A 22384-nucleotide genomic window follows, 5' to 3' on the forward strand; every position below is an offset into this window, starting at 1 on the left:
GGATTGCATGTGATATCTATATCGTTCACACCATAAAATCTCTTCTAGTTCTTCTCCTGGTTTGCTCAGGTACAAACACAGATGGATCAAGATGAAGGTGCCAAGTATAGGTACGTGTTCTTCCTCAGTTCTTTTCACTGTAAGCAATTTAAACCTTGAAGGACCTCATCTTGTCCATATAATGTTAGCACGCATTTGGAGTCAGCTGGCGGGGAATGGGGGAATGTGTTGGAACAGCTGAAGCTTTCCAAGGCAGTATGCCCTGCTCCCACTCTGGAGGCTATTGCCCTTGTGGCAGAGCAGTTAAAAGGGACGCAGATTTCCTTCTGAACTGCCCAGTATATTAAGACAGATTGAAATTAGTTTTGGCTTATAGACGGGGCTGTAGACAAAGGCAATCTAAGAGCTTTCATATGCCTTTTCAACTGCCGCAGCTATTGAAATGGCATCCTCCGAGTGTGAGACTGTAAGCAGGTGTGGCTGGTAGTCATTTCTGCTCTCTCCATTCGATTCACCAGTGACTATGGCTGTGATTCTGCATCTGCATTCCCTGCATTCCTTGACACTTTGCTCAACTCCCGTTTTGAGACTTGGCATTCTCATCTATTTTTGTCTAACTGACTTTTCTGTCAGGCTCAGAAGAACCCCTTCCCACTGACTTTCGCAGTTATGCCTCAAGAATCTGAAGTACAGCTGAATGGCTTAGCCAAATCTGCTTTTATGGAAACTGGCTTGTGTTTTGAGACTTTACAAACTTGCCCTTGGCCACAAAGAGATGCTGCTGTATTCTCCTCTTCTGTTTTTCTCTGCTTTTCTTTGGTCTGTCTCTTTCTTTCTTGCTCTGACATTTGAGGACATGACGTTTCTTAAAAGCAGAGGTTTAGACATATACTAAGCCCATGATCAGATCGTTAACAACCTAAAAAGAGTAGCACCCTTGCACTTTGTCAGTTGACGTGTTCATAATAGTGCACACAGATATTTAAGTGTGGCATGGGTGCAGAATGGTTTGTAGGAGGCCAGAGCAGGAGGAAAATAAGCAAGTTCTTTGCCTGTTGTACACTAAAGGGTTGCACGTGACTACAGAGAATTGTGATTTTACTTGCTGCTTTGTATGTGGTAAAGTAGAGCTCAGAAGTTTTAACTGACATCCAAGAGTAATTAATTTTAAATAATGTTTTAGTGAAGCTGAATGCTTGATGTATATTTAGTGATCATCTAGAGTTTATATCTGCATTGACCCTTAGACAAACTTGGTGGCATTAGACACTGGATCTATTTCATTTAAGCCTCTTTCAGTCCTCACAGTAAGTTTTGAATCTTCTTGATAATTTCAGCTAGTTTAAGAGAGCAAAAGTAATTTCTAAATGGAAACTGAAAATTGTATAGAAGAAGAGACCCAAATTAACACCCCTATTGGAAGCAAGGCAGGTAGAATTTGGCTGGTAGCAGTAGCCCGCAGTAGTCACTGTGTTTGTGCTGCCCATTTAGACAGTATTCGTGTGCTCTAGACTAGTGCTGCGTCTGTGGTGCGTGCTGCTGCTTTCTGGGTAGGCTTGCTATAAGGAATGTCAGGGAAATGGAGTTACTGCAATGGCTATTCCAAACCCTATAGCTCTGTTATTTCTGCAGGTCACGAAACATCTGTTTATTGTGCACCCTTGCTTGATGCAAGTGGTCTTTTATTCCTAGAGAGGGAACGGTAGTGGCAACGTCCCTGCAGGCAGCTGGATTTGCAAATACAGAAAGTGAAATTTTACTTCTGTTATCTGTTGATTCTCTTTTTCTAGACAGATGAGGGATTACTTGTCTGGCTTTCAGGAGCAGTGTGATGCTATCTTGAACGATGTGAATAGTGCCCTTCAGCACCTGGAGTCACTGCAAAAACAGTATCTTTTTGTGTCCACAAAGACAGGAACGCTGCATGAGGCCTGTGAACAACTTTTGAAAGAGCAGGTAATCTTTGATGGGAAGGTTACTGGAAACTTCTAAGATTCTGTAAAAGAAAGTTTCTTTTTCTCAGAGTGGGAAAATTGGTGAGCTGTGGTGACAATCCCTCCATTTGCTTTGGACCTTGTTTTTGGTGTGTTTCACCTGCAGCTAGGGTGCCAGGCTCTGTGCAGTAAAATGTTCAGTATGTGTTGATAAACACTTTAATCAAGAAGGATAGCTAGCGGAGGGGAACTTTTGTAACTGGTGCCTGACAAGTGCAAACTTTATCGAGATTAATAATTCATATCACTTACAGAAGTATTTTGAGCTGGTTATTGCAAGAAGAAATTTTTTTTTTTTTAAAGTTACGAGCTTATTTCCCAGATACTTTCTTTCTCCTCATGAACGGCTCCAACAGTGATATAAGGAACATGTCTTTTTAGCATGATTGGGTAAGGGAGAACTTTTAAAGGCTTTAATCCTGAAATGCAGGATTTCTACAATTCTCTGTAATACTGATGACAGCATTGCTGTTTGTATGCAGTAGTATCTGTGGAATGCTGACAAACTTGTAGAATATATGTTTTTAAATACACTATTGAGAGTAATGCTTTGGTAAGAGAGCTCAAGAGAGCACTGCTGTATTCTGCATCTTTTTGTTGTACTTACTTAGTTGCAAATTTTCTAGAGCTAGTTAACACTGATGTGTGCTGAGAGGTGAAAGGGAGGCTGAATAATTTTTTTATATATATATTTATTTATATATAAAAAATATATATTTAAACTACTTGCAACGTTGCTGATTTTCTTTTATTTATTGTTTTTTAATAGTCAGAACTTGTTGACCTGGCTGAAAACATCCAGCAGAAACTTTCTTATTTTAATGAGCTGGAAAACATCAACACAGTAAGTATTCTTTCACTGTCAATAGTCTTAGAAAATGAAAGCGTACTGATGTTTTGAACTTTGTCACCAACACTGTTAACTTGGGTTCCGTACAACGATGCTTTATCTTGTTTTCCAAAGAAATTGAATTCCCCTACGCTGTCTGTGAACAGTGAAGGATTCATTCCCATGCTGGCTAAGCTTGATGATTGTATTGCATATATTTCATCGCATGTAAGTAATTCTGTATTGGTTTTAGTTAAATCTTAATAGTTTCAAAACTATGTATTCATACTATTTTTGTGGTGGGTTTTTTTCCCTGTAAAATGTTCTCTCTGCCAAATACAGTAAGAAAGCAAAGACGACGGTTTATAAACTTAAGAAATTTTTACTGAATATGTACTTAATATTCTGCTTAATTTTTATAAAATACTGGTTTTAGTTTGTACAAACTAGCATTTCTAGCTAGTAAAAAGAGTATTTTAAGTTTTGATAAATTTCTGACTCTCTTATTGTTGGTATTTAAAATGGATTTTTCATTTCTTTCAGCCAAATTTTAAAGACTATCCTGTATATTTGATTAAGTTTAAACAATGCCTTTCTAAAGCTATGCACCTTATCAAGACATACACTGTGAATACACTACAGAACCTCACAAGCCAGTTAATGAAAAGGGTAAGGTGAATCAGTAAGTGGTAACTCGAGCTGTACTGAAATGTCTGTTGTAACACTATACAGTTCTCTCCTCTTTTTTTTTTTTTTTGGAGGGTGGGAGGTGTCAGCAGTTTTGTGTGAAAATACGTCAGTCCTATACCACAGTGTTTGTGTAGATTGGCCAAGTTTCAGCCGAATCTGACAGACACCTAGTGATCCAAAAGATTTAAAAATAGTAATAATTTAAAAATTCTGGAAATTGAAGAAGGTGAAGTAGGTGAATTGAGGTAAGTGAACAGTAACTTCAGTGAAGGCCGGGGATGGATAAACGACGGTGTCAGAGAGGCAGCAGCCAGCTGGCCAGACAGCATGCTCTCCTGGACCAGTGTCTGCGCTGTTGCTCTGGATCAGCTGCAGTGCACGCTGCTATCTGTGTTGCCAAATGGGAAGGGTGCTGTGGGGGTCTGTTTTGGAGGTGGATCGTTAGAGACACAGAAACACACCAGGGAATACTTGAAGAAAGTATACAAGAGCTGGGTGTTGTAGGATGAAAACCGTTAAAGTACAACAACTCCGAGTTCATGACACGACTCTTTCAGTATTATATTCCAGTAAGTATTTTTGGGTGCTCTTGGTCATCTAAATATTTCTTTTTGATAAGTCTGCAGTGCTTTGTGTAGCTGCAGAGAATAACTGTGACTGTTCCTACTAGTTTTGGCAGTATGTTTTGGTTAGTTTTGAAATGTTGACAGCGATGTTGGAGAGTCACAGGGAAGAGTTAGGTGCTTTACTCTCACTCACTCCAGTGGGATTTAGGCATAAAGGTGAGCAGGGAGGTTTTTTGGTCTCATTAAAATGTTAATAGTCTTGTGCTGCAATATTTTGGCAGAGGAGAAAGGAGAGAGGAATGTCGCTTTCTACCCGCTTTCTTTCTTTCTCCAATTAATTGTCGTGTGCCTTGTGCCCGGTCCTATTACAGGCAAACTTCTTGTCATAAGACATAACCAGTGAAATTGAAAGATGCTAGAATTGAGAACTGACAGACCGAAAAGAAGGGGATTTTAGACAATGTTCATGGAAACTTGCTAAAGGATGCTTCTGGAGTGAAGATCTGGGTTAAGTGGCATTGAACATTTTTCATGTTTGGTACAAAACTAGTTTTTATTTTAAAAAAAGTATAGGTTGGCTTGATGCCAATGGATTGCCATGACTGAGCTGAATTCAAACAGAATTGAACATGTCTGATAATAAGCATGTCTACAGAAAGTGAAACCTTATTTCTGGATTTGAATTGCTGCTTAGCAGTTTTAAGTCAGGAAGGAGATGTCTTTTAGGAGTCAAATGACCTCTTCCTTCCCATCTACATGGGGGTTTTGTGGATGTTTTGCATATTTCTCTGAAACATCTAACGTCTGCTTCTGCTAGAAGTGCAGTACTGGACCAGTGGTCTTTACCTGCGATCAAGTGTTGAGATTTCCTATTGCAAGATAACGAGGTCTTGTCAGGACTGGAAAGGGACTGATGAGATCTAAATGTTCTTTGTTACTACTCACATGTGAGTGTTTGGGGGTTTTGATCTGTGTTTGTAGAATGATGATCAGATTGCTCGCAGGGATGAAAGTAGGAGGTGGGGAAGGTGGAAGAGTTTTCCTGTCCCCACCATCTTTCAAGGAAGGGCCATCCGCTTCTCTCTCTGTTGTCAGTAGGGATAAGGGGCAGAAAGCCTGGTGGCTGAATTGGGTCTCTGCTCTGCTTCGTTAGTGCTAGAATTTGTCTAATTTGAAGCTGTCTGCCCAGCTAAGCTGGGGAGCCTCAGGGGCAACTGCCTCAAAACTTGACATTCCAGTTGAAGCTTGAACGCGAGCTAAAATTTAGCTTCTCCACCCTGGGACTGGCAGGTAAACGGGAAATTTTGTTCTGTTTTGATACTACAGATTAAGGAGCAACAATCAGTACTACTGTGGCAGGTCCAGAGAAAATTGTTGTCTCTAATGGAGAATGCTGTAATTACTGAAAATGTTACTTTTGCTGTAGAGACTGGTTGAAACTTTTGTGTTGGGTTTTGGTCTTCCATCTGGCTTTATCCGAGTTCTGAAACAAGCGTGCCTTTCTAGGTGGAAAGCGCCAAAGAGCTGTTCCGCTGGCAGTACAAGAATAAAGAACCAATACCCCGTTTTAGAGCCTAATTATCTCAGCCATTAAATACTAGAAGCCAAATATAATATTTTCCTTTTTAACCAATTACTCATCTCTTCTTTCAGGATCCTTCAGCTGTGCCAAATTCTGACAATGCCTTCACGCTGTTTTATGTAAAATTCAGAGCAGCTGCTCCCAAAGTCAGAGTAAGTAGGCTGGTAACTAACTGTTAAAAAGGAAGCTATGCAAATGGTGTTTGGATTTATTAGTAGTGTGAATGCAAGGATTGCATATTGTGCAAGAGTGAATGTCCAAAGATTGCGTATTGTGTGCTTGGAAAAACACTGCAAACTATTTTCCAATTATTAGCGGAAAAAAAAATAGTTTACTGATAATACTTTTTTCTTTTTATTGAGTAGACTCTTATTGAACAAGTAGAGCAAAGATCTGAAAAAATGCCAGAGTGAGTATGTCTACATAATTTATTTTCAACAATTTTAAGTTTTTAAAATCTTTACTTTTGTTTAAGTACTGTTTAACACATTATTAGTTTAAAAGAAAGTTTCAAAAATTGAAATTTTGTAGACGTAAAAGGGGGCATTAGAATGAATTTTATATTTACCAGAAAACTGAGCTTTAGGATGCAGTTACTGTTTTAATTTCTTGGCTAGGTATCAACAAGTTCTCAATGAAATCCATCAATGTTACCTCGACCAGAGGGAGCTTTTGCTTGGTCCAAGTATCGCTAGCACTGTTACAGAATTAACCAGTCAGAACAACAGAGATCATTGTGCTCTGGTAGGTAAAGTAGTCATGTGTTGTGGGGATTTTGTTATGTTTTAATCCCCCTTCCCCCAAGTAAAATGTACTTATTGAATTCAGTCGTTTACATGTAGAATTGTCATTTTTGTTTCTGGTTTTGAATCATTAAAATTTTACTAATATTTTCAAGTAATGCATGTTTTGTGGAAGATTATTCTGTAAAAACTCTGCTCTGCTACAAACCTCACAAAGGGGTATTTGCAAAAGCATAAAATGTGGTTACTTAAATTTCATCAGAAACAAAAAGGGACAGACGTTGCACAATGAGCTTTTATTTGGCTAGTAACGTCTTTTCAGTCCTTAATTTTATAGTTGATCTCAATAATTTTGAATTTCACAAAGCTTCAATTTAATCATAGCTGTAGTAATAATAATACAGTATATAATATAATGATGTAAGATATGATACTAATATCTGTAATACCTCCTGTGGCACTGATGCAAGGAAAATAATTTAATACTAAAGTATTTGTATTTCTGTGAATACAGGTACGAAGTGGTTGTGCCTTTATGGTCCATGTATGCCAGGATGAACACCAGCTTTACAATGAGTTCTTCACAAAACCAACACCAAAACTGGAGTAGGTGGTACATGCTGGTTTTGTTTTACTGCATGTTGTATTTACTATGCTGTGATATAGCAGACAATGGTATATGGCAAGTAGGATAATATTGAAGTGGTTTGGTAAGAACCAGCAAGAAAAAAAACCTTCATCACTTTATGCGTCAGAATTTGATGTTCTTTTGTCTTCTTTTTTCTTCAAGTGAAGCTGATACTTTACATTCTCCATAAATAATCTGAGTAATGTAAATGCTCTGTAGATGATCTGAAGGAGATAAAAACACACAGTTGCTTTGGAAATAGCTGTAGAAGTTTACAGTGCCACAGCTCTCAGCTGTTTTTGTACTGCCTCTATGCCAGTCAGTTGCAGAAGTGCTTTTCATTTACTTCAGTGTAAAATTAAGCTGATGAACTCCAGCCATTTTTCATCAAGGATTTAGAGTTAGTGAGCTGCCCTTAGTGTCGAGGAATATTTGCATGTGCCTGATGTTTTGTTTGTGGTTTTTTTTTTTTTTAATTTATGTATCTTAAAATGAATTCAAAACTGTACCACTATTTTAAGCAGTTGGCATCCTACATCTTTTAAAAGACTTTGTACGAAATCAGAGCTTCATGTTTTAAACAGTCCTTTCTTAAGTCGTCTATGATACTGTTTTGCATTGTTTTCTCACCCTCCTTTTAAAAATCTTTGCCATAAAATAATCCGTGTCTGTGATAAAATTTTGTTTTGGTATTGCGGGATCCTGAAAGTGTTTCGCTTTGTTTTATTTTTTTCTTCATAGTGAACTCTTGGAGAAGTTGTGTCTTTCATTGTATGATGTCCTGAGGCCAATGATCATCCATGTCATTCACTTAGAGACACTTTCTGAACTCTGCGGGATTCTCAAAAATGAGATGCTTGAAGATCATGTACAGAACAATGGTAACTCATAGATGGAATCTGATTGTTTTTAACTGTCTTACTGATAAAATTATTAAATTGCATAGGCAAAAAAATCCCTAGATTTTTCTCTTTCTAATGGGTCTTAAACATGTCAAAGATGAGGTAAGTTTATTTTAAATAAATTATGTTTTTGCACTTATAATAGAAAGGTCTATATTTATGGGTCTGTGTATATCTTCATTTAAAGTAATATACTGATGTTATAGAGTCCTATTTTCTCTAGATTGTACAAATGCAAGCAAGCATCCACCCAGTGCGTATGCATGCACCAGGATTGATTTAAATTCAAATGAATGAATGAACTTTTCAAATGAATGAATTGCTTCGCTTGGCCCTGCTAATGCATCATCCATGTAGAGCTCTCCATACATGATGAAAAAACAAAGGAATGCAAACCTGATTTTTTCATTCTCCTTGACATAGTGTTTCCCAGACTAGAAATTGTAACCTCAGCAGAGGAGTTTCATAGCTGGTAGAGATTTTGGAGTTTTGGAAGCGTTCAGAGCTCATAGTATCATAGAAGTGAGTTGACCATCAGAAACAAATCTGGTATCTTGTTTCCATGCGTAATGGAATCATTTTGCAGTCTTAACCCTGCATCAAGTGATAAACAGAAATCATACTTGGTAGCTGGTATATAACACAGCGTAGCTCTTTGTCTCTGAAGCTGTGCCGATATCAAGAAGAATTGCTCATTTTCCTGGAAGTAGAATAGTAATACTGTTGGGAATGAGGAAAAAATCGGTGACATAATCTTTCAGCTAATCTTACGAAGTGACTTTCTACTACTTAAATTTAGGCTGATACAGTAGTTCTTAAGTTGGGCATGAGCTGCTTTGGATCATCTGTTCTGGTAGGTAGGTAGATGAGTTAGCTTGTCAACTCCCGACAGTTGCACTGCAGGCATTGGCTGTGATAGAACCAAAGCACGTTGGTTTGGTGTCCAGGCAGAAATGCCACTTGATGTACCCAAGTCTCAAATAATTAGAATGCTTAATTCTAACATGGTGTCTGATGTTATCAGGGTGAGATCACATTTTCACAATCTATTGAAAATTTGGGCAGCTGAAGCAGCTGCAATATGGAGTTCAGTAATTCCTTGTTTGTCACAAATTTGTCTGCATGCTGCTGTTCCAAAAATAATCTGATTTCATCCGCAGCAAGCCAGTTTTGTGATGGTTCTGTAAGTGATTCTTGAAACTTTTGTGTCTATAAGCTTGTTTTGTAATTAAATTAACAAATTTGTGCCTTTTTTTTACCTTTGTCAGCTGAACAACTGGGTGCATTTGCAGCTGGTGTCAAGCAGATGTTAGAAGACGTACAAGAGCGTCTTGTCTATAGGACGCATATTTACATTCAGACTGATATCACAGGCTACAAGCCTGCTCCAGGTGATCTTGCATATCCTGACAAGTTGGAAATGATGGAGGTATAGGTTCAGCTTTTTTATTGTCCTTGATTGGTTTTCCTTTTATATGCAGTATATACAATTGTGCAGTATAGTGCTTTGCAGATGGAACTTTCCAGTTCTTAAGGTGTATTTAGTATTACTGGCACTATCAAATTGGCACCTGCTGATTAAATTATGACCCTAAACTAGATGTCAGAGAACACTTTATGTCAAACCCAGTAAAACTGGCGATAGTTCTCACAGTTAACAGTTTTATCTAAACTTGAACCTTCTAAATTTTCTCTCATAACAGTAAATTTTTGTTTACTTTCCTAAGTAGTAGGTATTACCCAGTGTATTTTCTAGTTGAGCTGGAGTTGAAGAGAAGCTTTAGACAGGCACAGTTAGCTGCAAGTTTGTTTTCAGAATTACTGGTCAGGTAGTGTTTGGTATGCATGTGTCTATGCTATGCTGAGACAGTGTGAGGGGAGACTTGCTTGTACCTTTAGGTAATTTAACATGTCAGCAATGGTTTCCAGTAGCCTTTTTCAAGTTCTTATCAGTATTAGCCATTTTTGTAGTCATTCCAAGCCCTTTAAGTCAATGTTCCTGTTGAAAGGAATCGAACTAATTCTACTTACTTTGAAAGGTCAATACTATATTGATGAAAGATTTCAGAATGAAACTACTCACAGAAATAAAAAATGAAAGACTTTGAATCAGTTTTTGACTAGAGCAAACTGCATTTGATATGCAACTGAAAGGTAGCATTGCATGGAAGGGATTAAGCATAATAAAGATCTCACCAAATAACTGTTGCCATTCACTTTATAATGAGAGGCCCAAGCTGTCAAAGGATTGAGTTGACTAAGAATGGCAATTCTGACATGGAGTAGCAAGATCTGGATTTTATTGCTCTATTCTGCTTTCCATCTACCTACCAGAATAGCTGGTGGTGCTTAGAAAATTGTAGGACGTATTTGCAGCTGACCAGTTGGTAGAGGAGCTGTTGTTTGACTTCAGAATCAGAGCATTACTTATATAAAATGCAGAAGCTTTATAGCTATATATATTTTTTTTTTTTTTTGCTGTGGGTTGGAAGAAATTAACATTGTATAACTGTACCTTATTGTGTTCAATTCTTGCCTGTAAACAGACAAACACTGTGAGAAACTTTTTAGTACTGAACTCACGTTGCTATAATTTTGTCTTTATACATATCTAAAGCTTTTATTATGTTACAGTTTATGCTTTAGTGATTATAAGGGACATTCATAGGTTTTTAGGAAAGTATTTACAAATCCTGAGCTAGTGAGTTTGTAGAATACTTGCCCTTTATACTGAAAGTTTAAGGACTAATAAGCTTTTGAAGAAAAAACTAAAATAGTAATTGAGAAGCTTACCACACAAAATGTATCTAAATGGGATCCCTCCGTTCAGAACAATTAGTGATCAAAAGTTTTACCAGTGTAACTGTTAGGAGTGCAGATTTGTTTGTTTGGTTTGGGTTTTTGTTTGCTAAAATTGTGTGAATAGAACTGGATAAAAAAATGATTATGAGAACTTTCTGATGTTAGCTATAACTTCTATAGGCAAGCAATGCAGATAGTTGGTCTACACAAGGCCTTATTTTCTAACTAGGGTCCTATGGCTGTTCAGTTAGGAAGAAGAAGAAAGTGAGTTTTATGGTTCATTCTAAATTGAGAAATTACGCTGCTCTTCCTACGTCCTTGTAAGACTCCCATTTTTGCCTGGTTTGAGATTCATTTTGCTACCTGGTTGCTTTTAAACTTCAAAACCTTGCTATTTAGAGAGACCTTCTGTCTGAGTAAATGAATTATTAAAATGTTAAAAGCACAGGGCAGAAATATTTCTTGTGCTGTTCTGCTCAAATATTAATGCAGTTCTTTGCCCATTCTTGCTGCCTCTCATTGCTTTGAAGCAGACCAAGTAGTGAAAAAGGTTGAAGTGTGTAAGTGTTGAGTAATGTTAGGGGAAAGCTTTTTGTTGAACTCCTGCAGGGAATAAACTAGAGAGTACTTTGGGGCCATCTGCAGGGGCCATCTGCACATACCATTTATAGGAATAAAGTCAACACAGAAATTATCTGTATGAAATCCAAGTGAGTGTTGAATTGGGTTCCCCTATTTTGAGCTTCTCTTTCTAGGTGGCTTCACTGGTTATTATTTAGAGATCAGTAAAAACAAGCAAAATGGAAAGAACAGTGCTTTACTCAGATCTGTGTAATACTTATGAATCTTAAATTGATATTGAAATGCTTCTGCTGCTGTTTTGCAAACATCTGTCTTTAGTTCTTTTAATATCTTTGAAACACTGGGGAGCTGAGTGTAGCTGACTTCTTTTACAATTTAGTATGCTTTTCTGTATTGTAATCAAAGCAGTGTAATGCTGCTTAAATTAAGGAGAAAAAAAAATTAAAATTTTGTGGTGTATCTTCCTCTGCAGCAAATTGCACAGAGTTTAAAAGAGGAACAGAAGAAGCTGCCATCTGAAGCTTCATTTTCAGATGTCCGGCTAGAAGATCCCGAGTCCTGCAGCTTAGTTAAATCTGGTACGAAATATATCTCATGTTGTCAAATTAATGCATAAAGCTTACAGAGAGTGAGCGTTAACTTGAACCATCAGTGAGAAACTTGCATGTATCTTAAAGGATTATTTTCCTAGGGAAACATACGAGATTTTGAGAGTGAACTTTGTCTCAGGGTTCTTAATAACGTGGTTGTTTTTTTTTTTGGAATGAGAAACAACTTAATCTTGTTCTTTTGGTGGCATTTCTTTGTGCTTCCAGTGCAATCCATTTTGTGAAGCAATTACTTTTGTAGCTGACAGCATCTATTGTACTTTGTGTAAAACTGAGCTTCTGTATTCTCTACTGCAAAGTAGCCCTAGCATCAAGATGTATACTTAAGGATGCTGCTGTTTGTTAGCTGTGCTAAGCCGAGAAGGGTGGTTTGATGTGTCAGGCATGTCTCTTAAATGAATGCTTTGAGCATCTAGGAGTGTCTTTGTGTGTGCCTTTATCTGGGAAAGCGACTTCTTCCTTTGAATGCGTTTCCACTTATTGAAGTGGAATTGCTTAGTAATTTTAGCTGTTTACAATAATTCAGAATGTAGTTCTTGACTTTTTAAATATGTGACCCATGTGCCCATAAATTACAGTGAACTGGAAGCAAATTCCGTGAAATGTGGCTCTTTTGATGCCAGTCATTTGAGCATTACAACCCTTTAAATTTTTGTCTAAGATCCATGAAGAATTTCTCCTTCTATTTGATTATTGTTCAGAATGGTACAGCGTTATTTTTCCCAGCAGCACCTTTCTCAGCTCTTTGTCAGTTTTTTCTCATATTCCTTTTGATTACCTGGTAGTTTCTTGCTTTTGACTTGCAAGGCCTGCCAAGGTCTTTCTGGCTGTTTCTAACTGGACTCCACAAATCCCACTTCAAGCCAGGCGTGCGGCATTCGCAAGTCCTGTAAATCCCACCTGCATTCAGGCGACGGAAGGAACCTATATGGTGTAATTTGAAGATAAGTGTCTGAGATAATTGGGATTATTTGCCCTTCAAAGGTGCCTCTCTCCCATTTCAATGCCTCAGGAGTAGCTGAAGTGACTAATAAACAGCCTAGGAATTTCAAACTGACAACTAAGGTCTACAGGCCTTCTAATTACTGTGGCAATAAATTTATTGTTGCAAAAGGTAGAAAGATATTGCTGAATTATTTTAGACAGTTCCCGCAGTGATCACATAACACTTCACAAGTGCTTATTCCGTCATTAGGTAAAACTTTAAAAATTTTACTTTTTTGAATTGTAATCAGAGTTCTGATGCTATTGACTCAGCTGTTTCCCAGGATTTAAGGACAAAATGAAAATAATACAGGACTTCTGTCTGTCAGGTGTTGTGAAAATCCATTTTGAGCATACAGAATTATTACAAAGGTTACCCAGGAGGAGCACTTTTTTATGATTACAACCCCCTCATGACAAAATTGGTTTTGCCATTATTTTTGCAGTTATTAACATGATGTTTAAACCTTACACTTTCTGCAACTGTTTAATCCGTGTAGGATTATCCCCAGGAGAAAGGAAAGCATGAAGAAGTAAAATTGATGGAATGTTTTTTTCCTTTTTTTTTTTTTTCCTGAGCATCTCCTGTAGTTCCATGATCACTAACCATTTTTTTCTTTTTTCTCCCATGCCTTTTTTTTCAGTAATTGTTTGATCATTTCAGCTGTTGAGCTAAGTTTGGGAGGGGTGGGTGTGTCATTGGAGACATGCCTGTAAAACTAACTCTTTAAAAAAGGTTGAGCTGGGCCATCCCTGGAGGCGAATTCATGTCTTTAACAGCCATGTGCTCTATACGCATCAGAAATCTAGTACTGACCTGCTCAGAAGGACAAAAAAAACCTAACCTGTTTGGGTGCAATAAAATATGTCTAAGTCAGTATAAAGTGCAGTCGATATTGCCGTCTCCTTCAGTTGAAAGGACAGATGGGCAAGTTTTTCATGTGTGTGATTTACTTTTAAACAGGTTCAGCAGAATCCCTTAATCCCAAGCACCAGACCACGATTTCACCAGCAGATCTGCATGGAATGTGGTATCCTACTGTCAGAAGGACTCTAGTGTGTCTCTCCAAACTGTACAGATGTATAGACGTATGCAAAAATTTCTTTATCTAATTTTTTAAGTGAAGTTATGAAGTGTGTAGCACCATATCTGAATATTTTAATGTAAATTAGGAATGGACAATTACTGGCCTTTGTTATCTCTTAGTCTTTTTGCTGCTATCTTTATGTAAAACAAGTGAACTGACAAATTTGGGTCACCATTTCCTAGACAATTTTGTATTTGTAGATTTATTAAAAAGGCACTGGTTTGTACATCTATTGCTTTTGCTATTACAGAAATACTTCCATGTCTGATGCTTAAGATTCTTAGCACACCAAAGTTGAGGAGTGAATAGGACAAGAAAGAATAGAAAGTTCTGGGTTGATTATAGAGAATTATCTTATTGCTGAAATTACTGGGTGAATATGTTTCTTGCTATGTGCTTTGCAGAACATCAGACAAGGTGGTTTCTGGTCTTAAAAATGACTGGTGACTCTACTACTTCTACGTTTTGGAAATGTTCTCAAAAATATTTTGTGGCACATCTTTTCACCTTCCAAAATGTAGGAGACATTTCCAAAGTTTAAGACAGTAAGAATCTTCATGTCTAACAGAAACAAAAGTGGTGTTTACTTCACAAGTATTTTAAGACTTGCCCTTCAGAATCTGATTTATGTCTGTCAATAGCATAAAAGGCTAATAAGTCTCTGAGAAACATAATGCAAGTGGTTTTGCTTTTCTGTGTGTGTTGTATCTTTATTAAATACATTTCAAAATATCTTTGATAGGTGTTATGTGAAACTGCTACCAAAATGCTATTTGCTTAAAAAGAAGTTGGAAAATATTAATACTTTATTGCTTAATATATCAATCTCATTAAAGATAAATGAGTATTTGCCCTTGTTTTCAGCTAGACGTTTGGAGATGAGGTCGTTTTTGTGTTGTGTGCAAGGCTCATTTATAGTGTGTCTGTGCAGTGGTTTGTTTATTTTTTCACTGAGATATTCTAGCAGAACTGGTGTGCCTTGCCTGCACCCTGTAGATAGGAGAAGACACGAATGAAGTGGCACTGGCAAATCTTGGGTCAGTCAGGGCTGTCATGTACTACGTTGGAGTGCTGGTGGAGACGAGCTGTGTTCCTACGGCTAGCTCGGCCCTATGATCTAGTTGCTGCAGCTTAATGAGTGACTCCGTGTCAGCTGGGCCATGGCAGCTGTCATGTTTATTAACTAGCCTGGCGCAAATGTGAGGTAATTTAATTTTGCTTGAGGTTAAGCTCACTCGAATGATCTCACGTCTATTGCAAGTATAAGTTGCGCACACAGATAGTTACCCTGACACATGAAGCGTCTACTCAGGTTACCCAGTAAGCATCGTTCATGCCGTTAACTGTGCATGCATTAGGTGTCACTGACCAGGTCACTACCCGGGTGCAAATTCAGAGCCGGAGGGTGAGCAGGGCATGCTTGAGTGTGTATCTGTATCCGGTCTAAGTGAGTGCTGTAGCAAGCTTTTATATACCCTGTCTTACTGCATTTAGTCGACACGCTTGTAGCTAACTAAACTAGAGTTTTATGTGCTGATAAACACATCCTTCACAAGCTACAACTCTTGAATTCTGCTTAAGCTTTGCCAACACCTTTTTTTGGTCTGATTTCCTCTTCCCTGCAGAGGGCGGTGTTTCAGGGATTATCGCAAGAGGCCTTATCTGCCTGCATCCACTCGCTGCTGGGAGCAGCTGATTCTATCAGCAAAAACAAGGTCAGAATCTGCGCTTTGGGTATAACTTCTTTTCCTCCCCCCCCCACGTATATCTAAAGCTGTGAAGCAGTTGTTCAGAATTCTGTTGAAATCTCAGTGAAAGCATGTTGCTCTGCCCCCAGAGACCTGATGGATTTGCCAGCTTTTCGTTACGGTTAATGTATTGTAAAACAAAGATAATGATTCACGTGCTAGCCTATCTGAAAAGGTGGAATACAAATCATAGCGATCATGTTTACAGGCTGCTCTAACTCATGTGAATTCAATCAAGTGATACTTAAAGAAAAATTTCTACTAGCAGTCTCTGCTCCCTATATTTGTTTTCACTGCCTGTTACTCTTTTCTCTTTTTCGCTGCCTCCATTGTTTGAATTTTCAAAAATTTTTCTAAGTATTAAATTCACTGGGAAGATTTGTTAAGTATTCTCCGCTCAGAACTGTCTATTATCAAAAGGTTTGATCTGATGTGTTGCTCAGAATTCAGTGCAGTTTCATCAAGTGATTTTAACTTTAAGTGTTACTTTAAGTAGAACCATAGAATCATAGAATTATTAAGGTTGGAAAAGACCTCTAAGATCATCCAGTCCAACCATCAACCCAACACCACCATGCCCACTATACCATGTCCCTAGTTGAAGTAAACCTTCTTTTTCCTGTCACAGTTCCTTTAATACAAATACTGTAGTAATCTGCTAATTCCTAACAGCCAGGAAGTGAATTTAAAAACAAAAAAAAAAAAGGAAAGTCTTAGTAGGCTAAAATTGTTGGATTTGTATAAACAGCAAATATTTAGTAATGAAAAAAGTTTTAGTTGCTATTAGAAATGAAGAGCTGTTTTGAAGTATTTCTTTTGAGTGTCCTTTGAGAAATACCTGTTAAATGTAGTATCTTTAAAAAGAAATTCAAACTGCGTTTTCTTCTAGCTTGAGTAGATAACTATTTCATATGTAATTGATTCAGAGTTATACAGTTAATTATCCATTTCAGCACTGTATATCGGGTCAGTATTGACTTAAAGTATTGCAGATTGAAACTCATCGTGCAGTGAACCCTAGATAGGCTGGCCCAGGACTAGGATCTGCACCACTTTGTTCTTGATGTGTATTAATTTAACATTATCTGGTGAAATCGTGCATGTAAGAATAAAAAAAAAAAAAAACAAGCCTCAAAAAATCCTTCCACCACTTATTTTTAGTAAACATTTCTGTTTGTTAAAACTGCAGATTTAAATCTAATTTCTTCTTTACTGTTTTATTTAACATTATATCAAGGAAAGCTCTGTTCCAGCTTGCAAAAGCAAATTTCAATTCTTGAGTCCTCCTCCATTTACCTCAATGAGCCATGAACTTCAAAGATTAAAAGCAGCGTGCAGTATAAAGCACATAGCTAAAATAACAAGCAGTGCAAAACTGATCGTCTCGGTGGTGTAAACTTCGCCTTGCTTTATTCTTTGTATCTTTGCTGTACTGTTTAGAAATTAACTAAGCTTTGTGTTTAATGACGTGAGAAAAATGCCTCGTAAGACCTTTGCATAATAGTTAATCAAGGCTATTACAGAAACATTAACTGTTTGGCCTTTTTTTAATCATCATAATGATTAAAAAAAATTTTAAACCTCATGTTTTTCAACTATAAATTATATGAATTACATGAAATAATTTCTGGCTGTTATGAAGAATAAGTTTGTATCTTTCAAACAATGGATACCTGTACTTAATGTGGACACTGAGTAATATGGCTGTGTAATCTAATTCTTCTAAGAAATATGAATAAAGTCTGCTTCTGTAGAGCAATGTGTTAGGAACAGCGCAGAAGCGGGATTTGTTGATCACAGAGTGTAATTAATGGCACTACAGGTTAATGGAAAAAGCTTGTTAGTAAGATTATTAGTATTAATTTTGTTTTAGGAAGTAACTAATAAAAGTGGAGGTGTTGAAACTTTGCTCTTTGTTTAATTGTTTTTTTTTTTTTTACGTGTAATGCATGTTCTTTCTCTCGTTGTGCTGTAGACCCAGGTTGATGGACAGCTTTTCTTAATAAAACACCTTTTGATTCTTCGTGAACAAATTGCTCCTTTCCACACTGATTTCACCATTAAGGAAATTTCCCTGGACCTTAAGAAAACTAGAGGTACTGAACAGTTGCTGGCTACAGAATGGGATGGGATTGTCCTCCCTTAATGTGCCAGCAAAAGTTCTGGGTTATTTTATGTTCACTTGCAATGACTGGTACGCTTGTTCTAATCTCTTGCTTTGCTCTTACCTTCTCTGAAAAAAACTAAAACCATTCTGTTATTCAGGGCAATTCAAGATGTATCTAACAAATTCTTTATTTTTGTGTGAACTGCATTTGACTGCTTTTTGCTGCTGACCTAACTTATTTATCCAGTCCTTTTTAAGAACAGCTAAGTAATCTACATTTCTATTGCACAGAGATGTCTTTCCCCTTTTCTGACCCTTTAAAGGAATATCTTCTGTTACTGCTGTTTAGTAGGTGAATTTAACAATACATAGTTGACTTGTCTAGAACAAATTAAGATTTCCTAGACCTTTCTGTGAGGTTTTGTTTTGGAAAGGATTTCTTATGTTGGAAGTTCAATAAGCAGTACTGTTGAATAGTTTTATGTAGTAACCGTGTCTGTTGTAGGAGGGGAAAATAAAGAGTAATGGCCATGGTTATGATTTTTAAAATTGTACTATGGTTCCTCTGTAAAATGCAGGAAAAAACCTCTCAATACAAAAGTTATGCACTGAACTGTCATGCACTTGTCAAGTTTATAAAGATAATGGGAAAAATAGTTGGAAGCATGTCAAGTTTCTCTTCTTCCATTCCAGAAGAGAAAGCTGAAGAAATAACTTTTCTTTACTGCCATCTAATATGCTGCTGTTTTAACTCTGAAGCAAGCAATTCTTACACTAACCATTTCACCTGTTGCATTTGAACATCAATGAAACCTCCTACCTGTTGAGTAGTTTCTAGTTGACTGGAGGTTAAGGGGCAAATACATCCTTTTGGTGTCTTGTCCTGGCTGACACACAAGTTTGTTCTCCATCTTCATTTAATTGAACAAATTTTTGTGCCAGCCCGTGCTCTGCAGATGGTAGTGGTAAGTAATGGAAAACACTTTCTTTATATTGGTGGTGGCGGTGGCGTTAAAAAGATGTATATTGTGCTTAATTCTTAATGTAGTGTATCATAGGCCAGTAGGGCTTTTATATTTGGGATGAGTTGTAGAAGAAAAATAACATGGCTAATAGGAGTTTTACCGTGTTCTAACCAAGCTTTCTGCACATAGATTTAAGATTTAATTTGGGATTTATAGACAAAGGGGCACTGCTTAATGTAAAAGTCATGCTTCCCCCTGATTTTTTTTTAAAGGAGTATAATGCTAAAGTTCGTGTAATTGAAGTATACAGTGGGAGAAGTGACTTTCACACTGACTAGCTCACAGGCTTCTAATCAAGAACTTAGGCTCTTTTTAGAATCAATGAAGTTGCTGGGAGATAATTCAGAGGACAAAATGAATCTTTCTTTGCAGTCTCCTTTAACTGCATAGGAGTGCAGATCCTTAGTTCAGTGCAAAACCTACGTGTCTACATATCTGGTATTCCCTCTTTGTTTAATGCCTTTGACAGCACTTCTTTAACTCTTATGTCTTGTTGCCCTCCCATTGTTTTATACAGCAAGAGGGGTGCAGAATTGCTTTTGAAATTAAAAAAAAAAGCAGATGGATGTGTAGGATGATAAATTAATGACATCAGGGCAAGAAGCGAAACTGAAACTGTATTGATAATTTTCTTTTTCCCAATTTGACTAGATTTCAGGTAGACAACATCCTGTTAGCACTATAGGAATAATTTCAGTATCTCGTGTTAATTACAGGCATTGTTGCTTTTCCTTCTTGGGACTTCTGTAGAGACCATAAACATGAGTGTATATCAACCTTGATGTTTTGTTGTTTAGTCCTAACTAAAATAAGCACAGAGGAAAGGAGTGCCAGTTCTAAGTTATTTCATGCAACTCTACTTGTTTTTCCCAGGCAACGTGGGCCAAATTCTGCATATTGTTCGTAAATGCTTAACTACATAGCTTATGTAAAAGTCTTTCACTTGTAGTTATAGTTACAAAAGGAAAAGAGTTCACACAATTTGCGTGCTTATAGCACTACAGCTAGTATCAGTCATTTGTTAGGTTCATGTAATGTATTTATCTGTTTAGATGGTGCAACTGTTAGATTTAGGTTTACCATAGGTGCAATTAAAAAATAGTGGATTGTGTGCTTCTGTGCATGTGCACTTGTGCATCCATACCTAGTGGTAGTGGAATCATCAATGTTATAGTCCTAATCATGCTAGGCCATTTTTTATGCGTAAATGAGTGATTAAAGTTTTTAATTCCTGGAGCTGAATCCCATTAACTTACAGCGTGAGTGACTTTCTGATTCACAGATGCAGCATTTAAAATCCTGAACCCTAAGACAGTTTCAAGATTTTTTAGACTAAACAGCAACAACGCCTTGATACAGTTCTTACTGGAGGTAATATGGAGTCTTACTGCATTAAGAAAAATTGGGTCATTTAAACGGGTGGTGATCTCTGGCAAATAAAAAGGAGAGAATTGTTGTCTTCTGTTCAAGGGTACTCCAGAAATCAGAGAACATTATATCGACTCTAAGAAAGATGTAGATCGTCATCTGAAATCAGCTTGTGAGCAGTTTATTCAGCAGCAAACCAAACAGTTTATAGATCAGCTGGAGGAGTTCATGACAAAGGTACAGACATGTTGTATGTTCTTTAACTTAACTGAAATACTAGCAGGACAAGGGAATTGGTGTTTAAATTGCGTATAGGAAAAGCTGCTAGTTCTGTCTGATTAGATGAAGATGATGGCATTTCCCATTATAAGGTCGTGCTTCCCTTTAAGTTCCAACAACAATTTTCCAGGCATTTTTGAGATTAGTGGATTAAAGGAACATGACATAGTTTGTTTTTAAAAGCAACCCTTACGCTCTTCGATCGAGCAGCTTTAATGTTTCATTGAGTTGAAACAGGTTTCTGAAAGTTGGCAGGAGCTTTTCTGTTTGCAGGAAAACTCCTACCTTGACTGAATTTGTAAGCCTTCAAAAACAATCATGGGTCATGTGTGTTCTTGAGGGAGGTCTTAGAGTGTAGCTGTGAAGTGTGTTAAAAGTTTCTGTTCTCAGCATATTTTACACTAGTGAGGCGCTTGCTGAGCGGGACTTTCCTCCCAAGTCCTGTTTGTGACAGAAATTCCTGAAAAAAGTTGGTCAGAAAGCTTAGGCATCCTAGGGGATAGGAACAAAAAAGATGTCTTGTTATAATACGCTTATTTCTAGAACGTGCTGTAGAGCTCAGGATTTCTAGGCATCTTGAGAAAACCACACAGCAGGATCTATTACTTCTGGAAAATGAAAAGTGTGATGTGGATCCTTATGTACTGAGAATAAGTGGCATGATATCTCAGAAACTGGGGCTACAGCATTGCATGGACATCACAAATATCCCAGCTGCTGTTTTTTGAGAATTTAGAAGATTACACTATTAAATTTACTGATGCCTGTCATGCTGGGGTGAGGGGCCAGTGTCATGCCTAAAATACAGAGAGATTGACAGATTGTCCAAGTGATCCCAATGATTCATTGGGAATCTGGGGAGTTTGACTAACCTGCTTAAGTATAAATCTCTTTTGAGGTTTTGTACCCTTAGGTGCCTAAGCGTCTTTGTAAATTTAATCCCATTTTGAATTTTACTTTCAAGAGGTAATCATGGTTGTAATTTTGAATTGCATTTCTGTCAAGCTGCTTCCGCTGTGTGTTGTTAAGTCAGGGCATAGAAGAGAGAGAGCAGGGGAGATTCCGTACACTGCAGTATCTAAGAGACTTGTGCAATTGTTTCTTGGTCACTTTGTTGTGAATTCAACTGAAAGAAACATCATTTGTTGATTGTACTTGTTTTAGGTAGCTGCTTTAAAAACAATGGCCACTCAAGGAGGTCCCAAGTACAGCCTTTCGCAGCAACCTTGGGCGCAACCAGGTATTTGCTTTGTTTTATATTCATGTTACCTCTGAGGTTCTTGTGGGCTAATAAAGCCATGATCATTTACTACTTTGAGTCGTCTTCTAGAAACTTCTCATCAAATGGAGAAAAAGACCCTTTCCATTCACCACTTTTGGTAGAGCAATATAAGCTGCGTTATATAGGGCTTGAGTATTTCAGAATGTCATTTGTGTCTGTACCTGACTTCTAAAACATAGGAATCTGAAAAGCTGGCCAGATTAATTTGGACTGTGAGACTGTGATTGATTTCGAAAAATTCTAAGTACCTAAGAACTGTCCATCTGTTTCTTGAAAATCCTGGCTTCCATTTTTATCTGTGTGCTAGTTTAAATGTCTTAAGATACCGCTAAATCAAAAACTGACAAACTTCAGAATATGTATTTAATTGGTGCGGTAGATGAATGACATGAGTATTTCTCAAGCTGTGACTGTTCTTGCATGAAAACAGCATTTCTGCAACTGCATGTGGAATGTGCTTAAGGAATTATTTGATTACATTAAGATAAAGCTTTAGCTTTTGTAGGAAAAAATGAATCTGCACTGAAGCTTTTATTGTCTATACATTTGGTACCTACTTCCTTTTCAGTTTTCCTGT

General features: G+C 37.3%; 1 protein-coding gene across 2 annotated transcripts in view; it reads left to right on the top strand.

The window, feature by feature from the left end:
* Window positions 1-22384, top strand: part of COG3 (component of oligomeric golgi complex 3) — a 31173-nt gene that overhangs the window by 3190 nt on the left and 5599 nt on the right. For both annotated transcript variants that reach the window (XM_075139467.1, XM_075139459.1), the window contains exons 3-20: window positions 49-110; window positions 1791-1956; window positions 2764-2838; window positions 2959-3051; window positions 3367-3492; window positions 5733-5813; window positions 6027-6070; window positions 6279-6405; window positions 6919-7010; window positions 7774-7913; window positions 9203-9363; window positions 11791-11896; window positions 13875-13999; window positions 15624-15713; window positions 17722-17842; window positions 20161-20249; window positions 20349-20483; window positions 21690-21765. In XM_075139467.1, the coding sequence (XP_074995568.1) occupies window positions 49-110; window positions 1791-1956; window positions 2764-2838; window positions 2959-3051; window positions 3367-3492; window positions 5733-5813; window positions 6027-6070; window positions 6279-6405; window positions 6919-7010; window positions 7774-7913; window positions 9203-9363; window positions 11791-11896; window positions 13875-13999; window positions 15624-15713; window positions 17722-17842; window positions 20161-20249; window positions 20349-20483; window positions 21690-21765 (1909 nt within the window). The remainder of the gene's footprint in view (window positions 1-48; window positions 111-1790; window positions 1957-2763; window positions 2839-2958; window positions 3052-3366; window positions 3493-5732; window positions 5814-6026; window positions 6071-6278; window positions 6406-6918; window positions 7011-7773; window positions 7914-9202; window positions 9364-11790; window positions 11897-13874; window positions 14000-15623; window positions 15714-17721; window positions 17843-20160; window positions 20250-20348; window positions 20484-21689; window positions 21766-22384) is intronic.

Source organism: Calonectris borealis, chromosome 1, assembly GCF_964195595.1.
Source record: "Calonectris borealis chromosome 1, bCalBor7.hap1.2, whole genome shotgun sequence".
Classification (NCBI taxonomy): domain Eukaryota; kingdom Metazoa; phylum Chordata; class Aves; order Procellariiformes; family Procellariidae; genus Calonectris; species Calonectris borealis.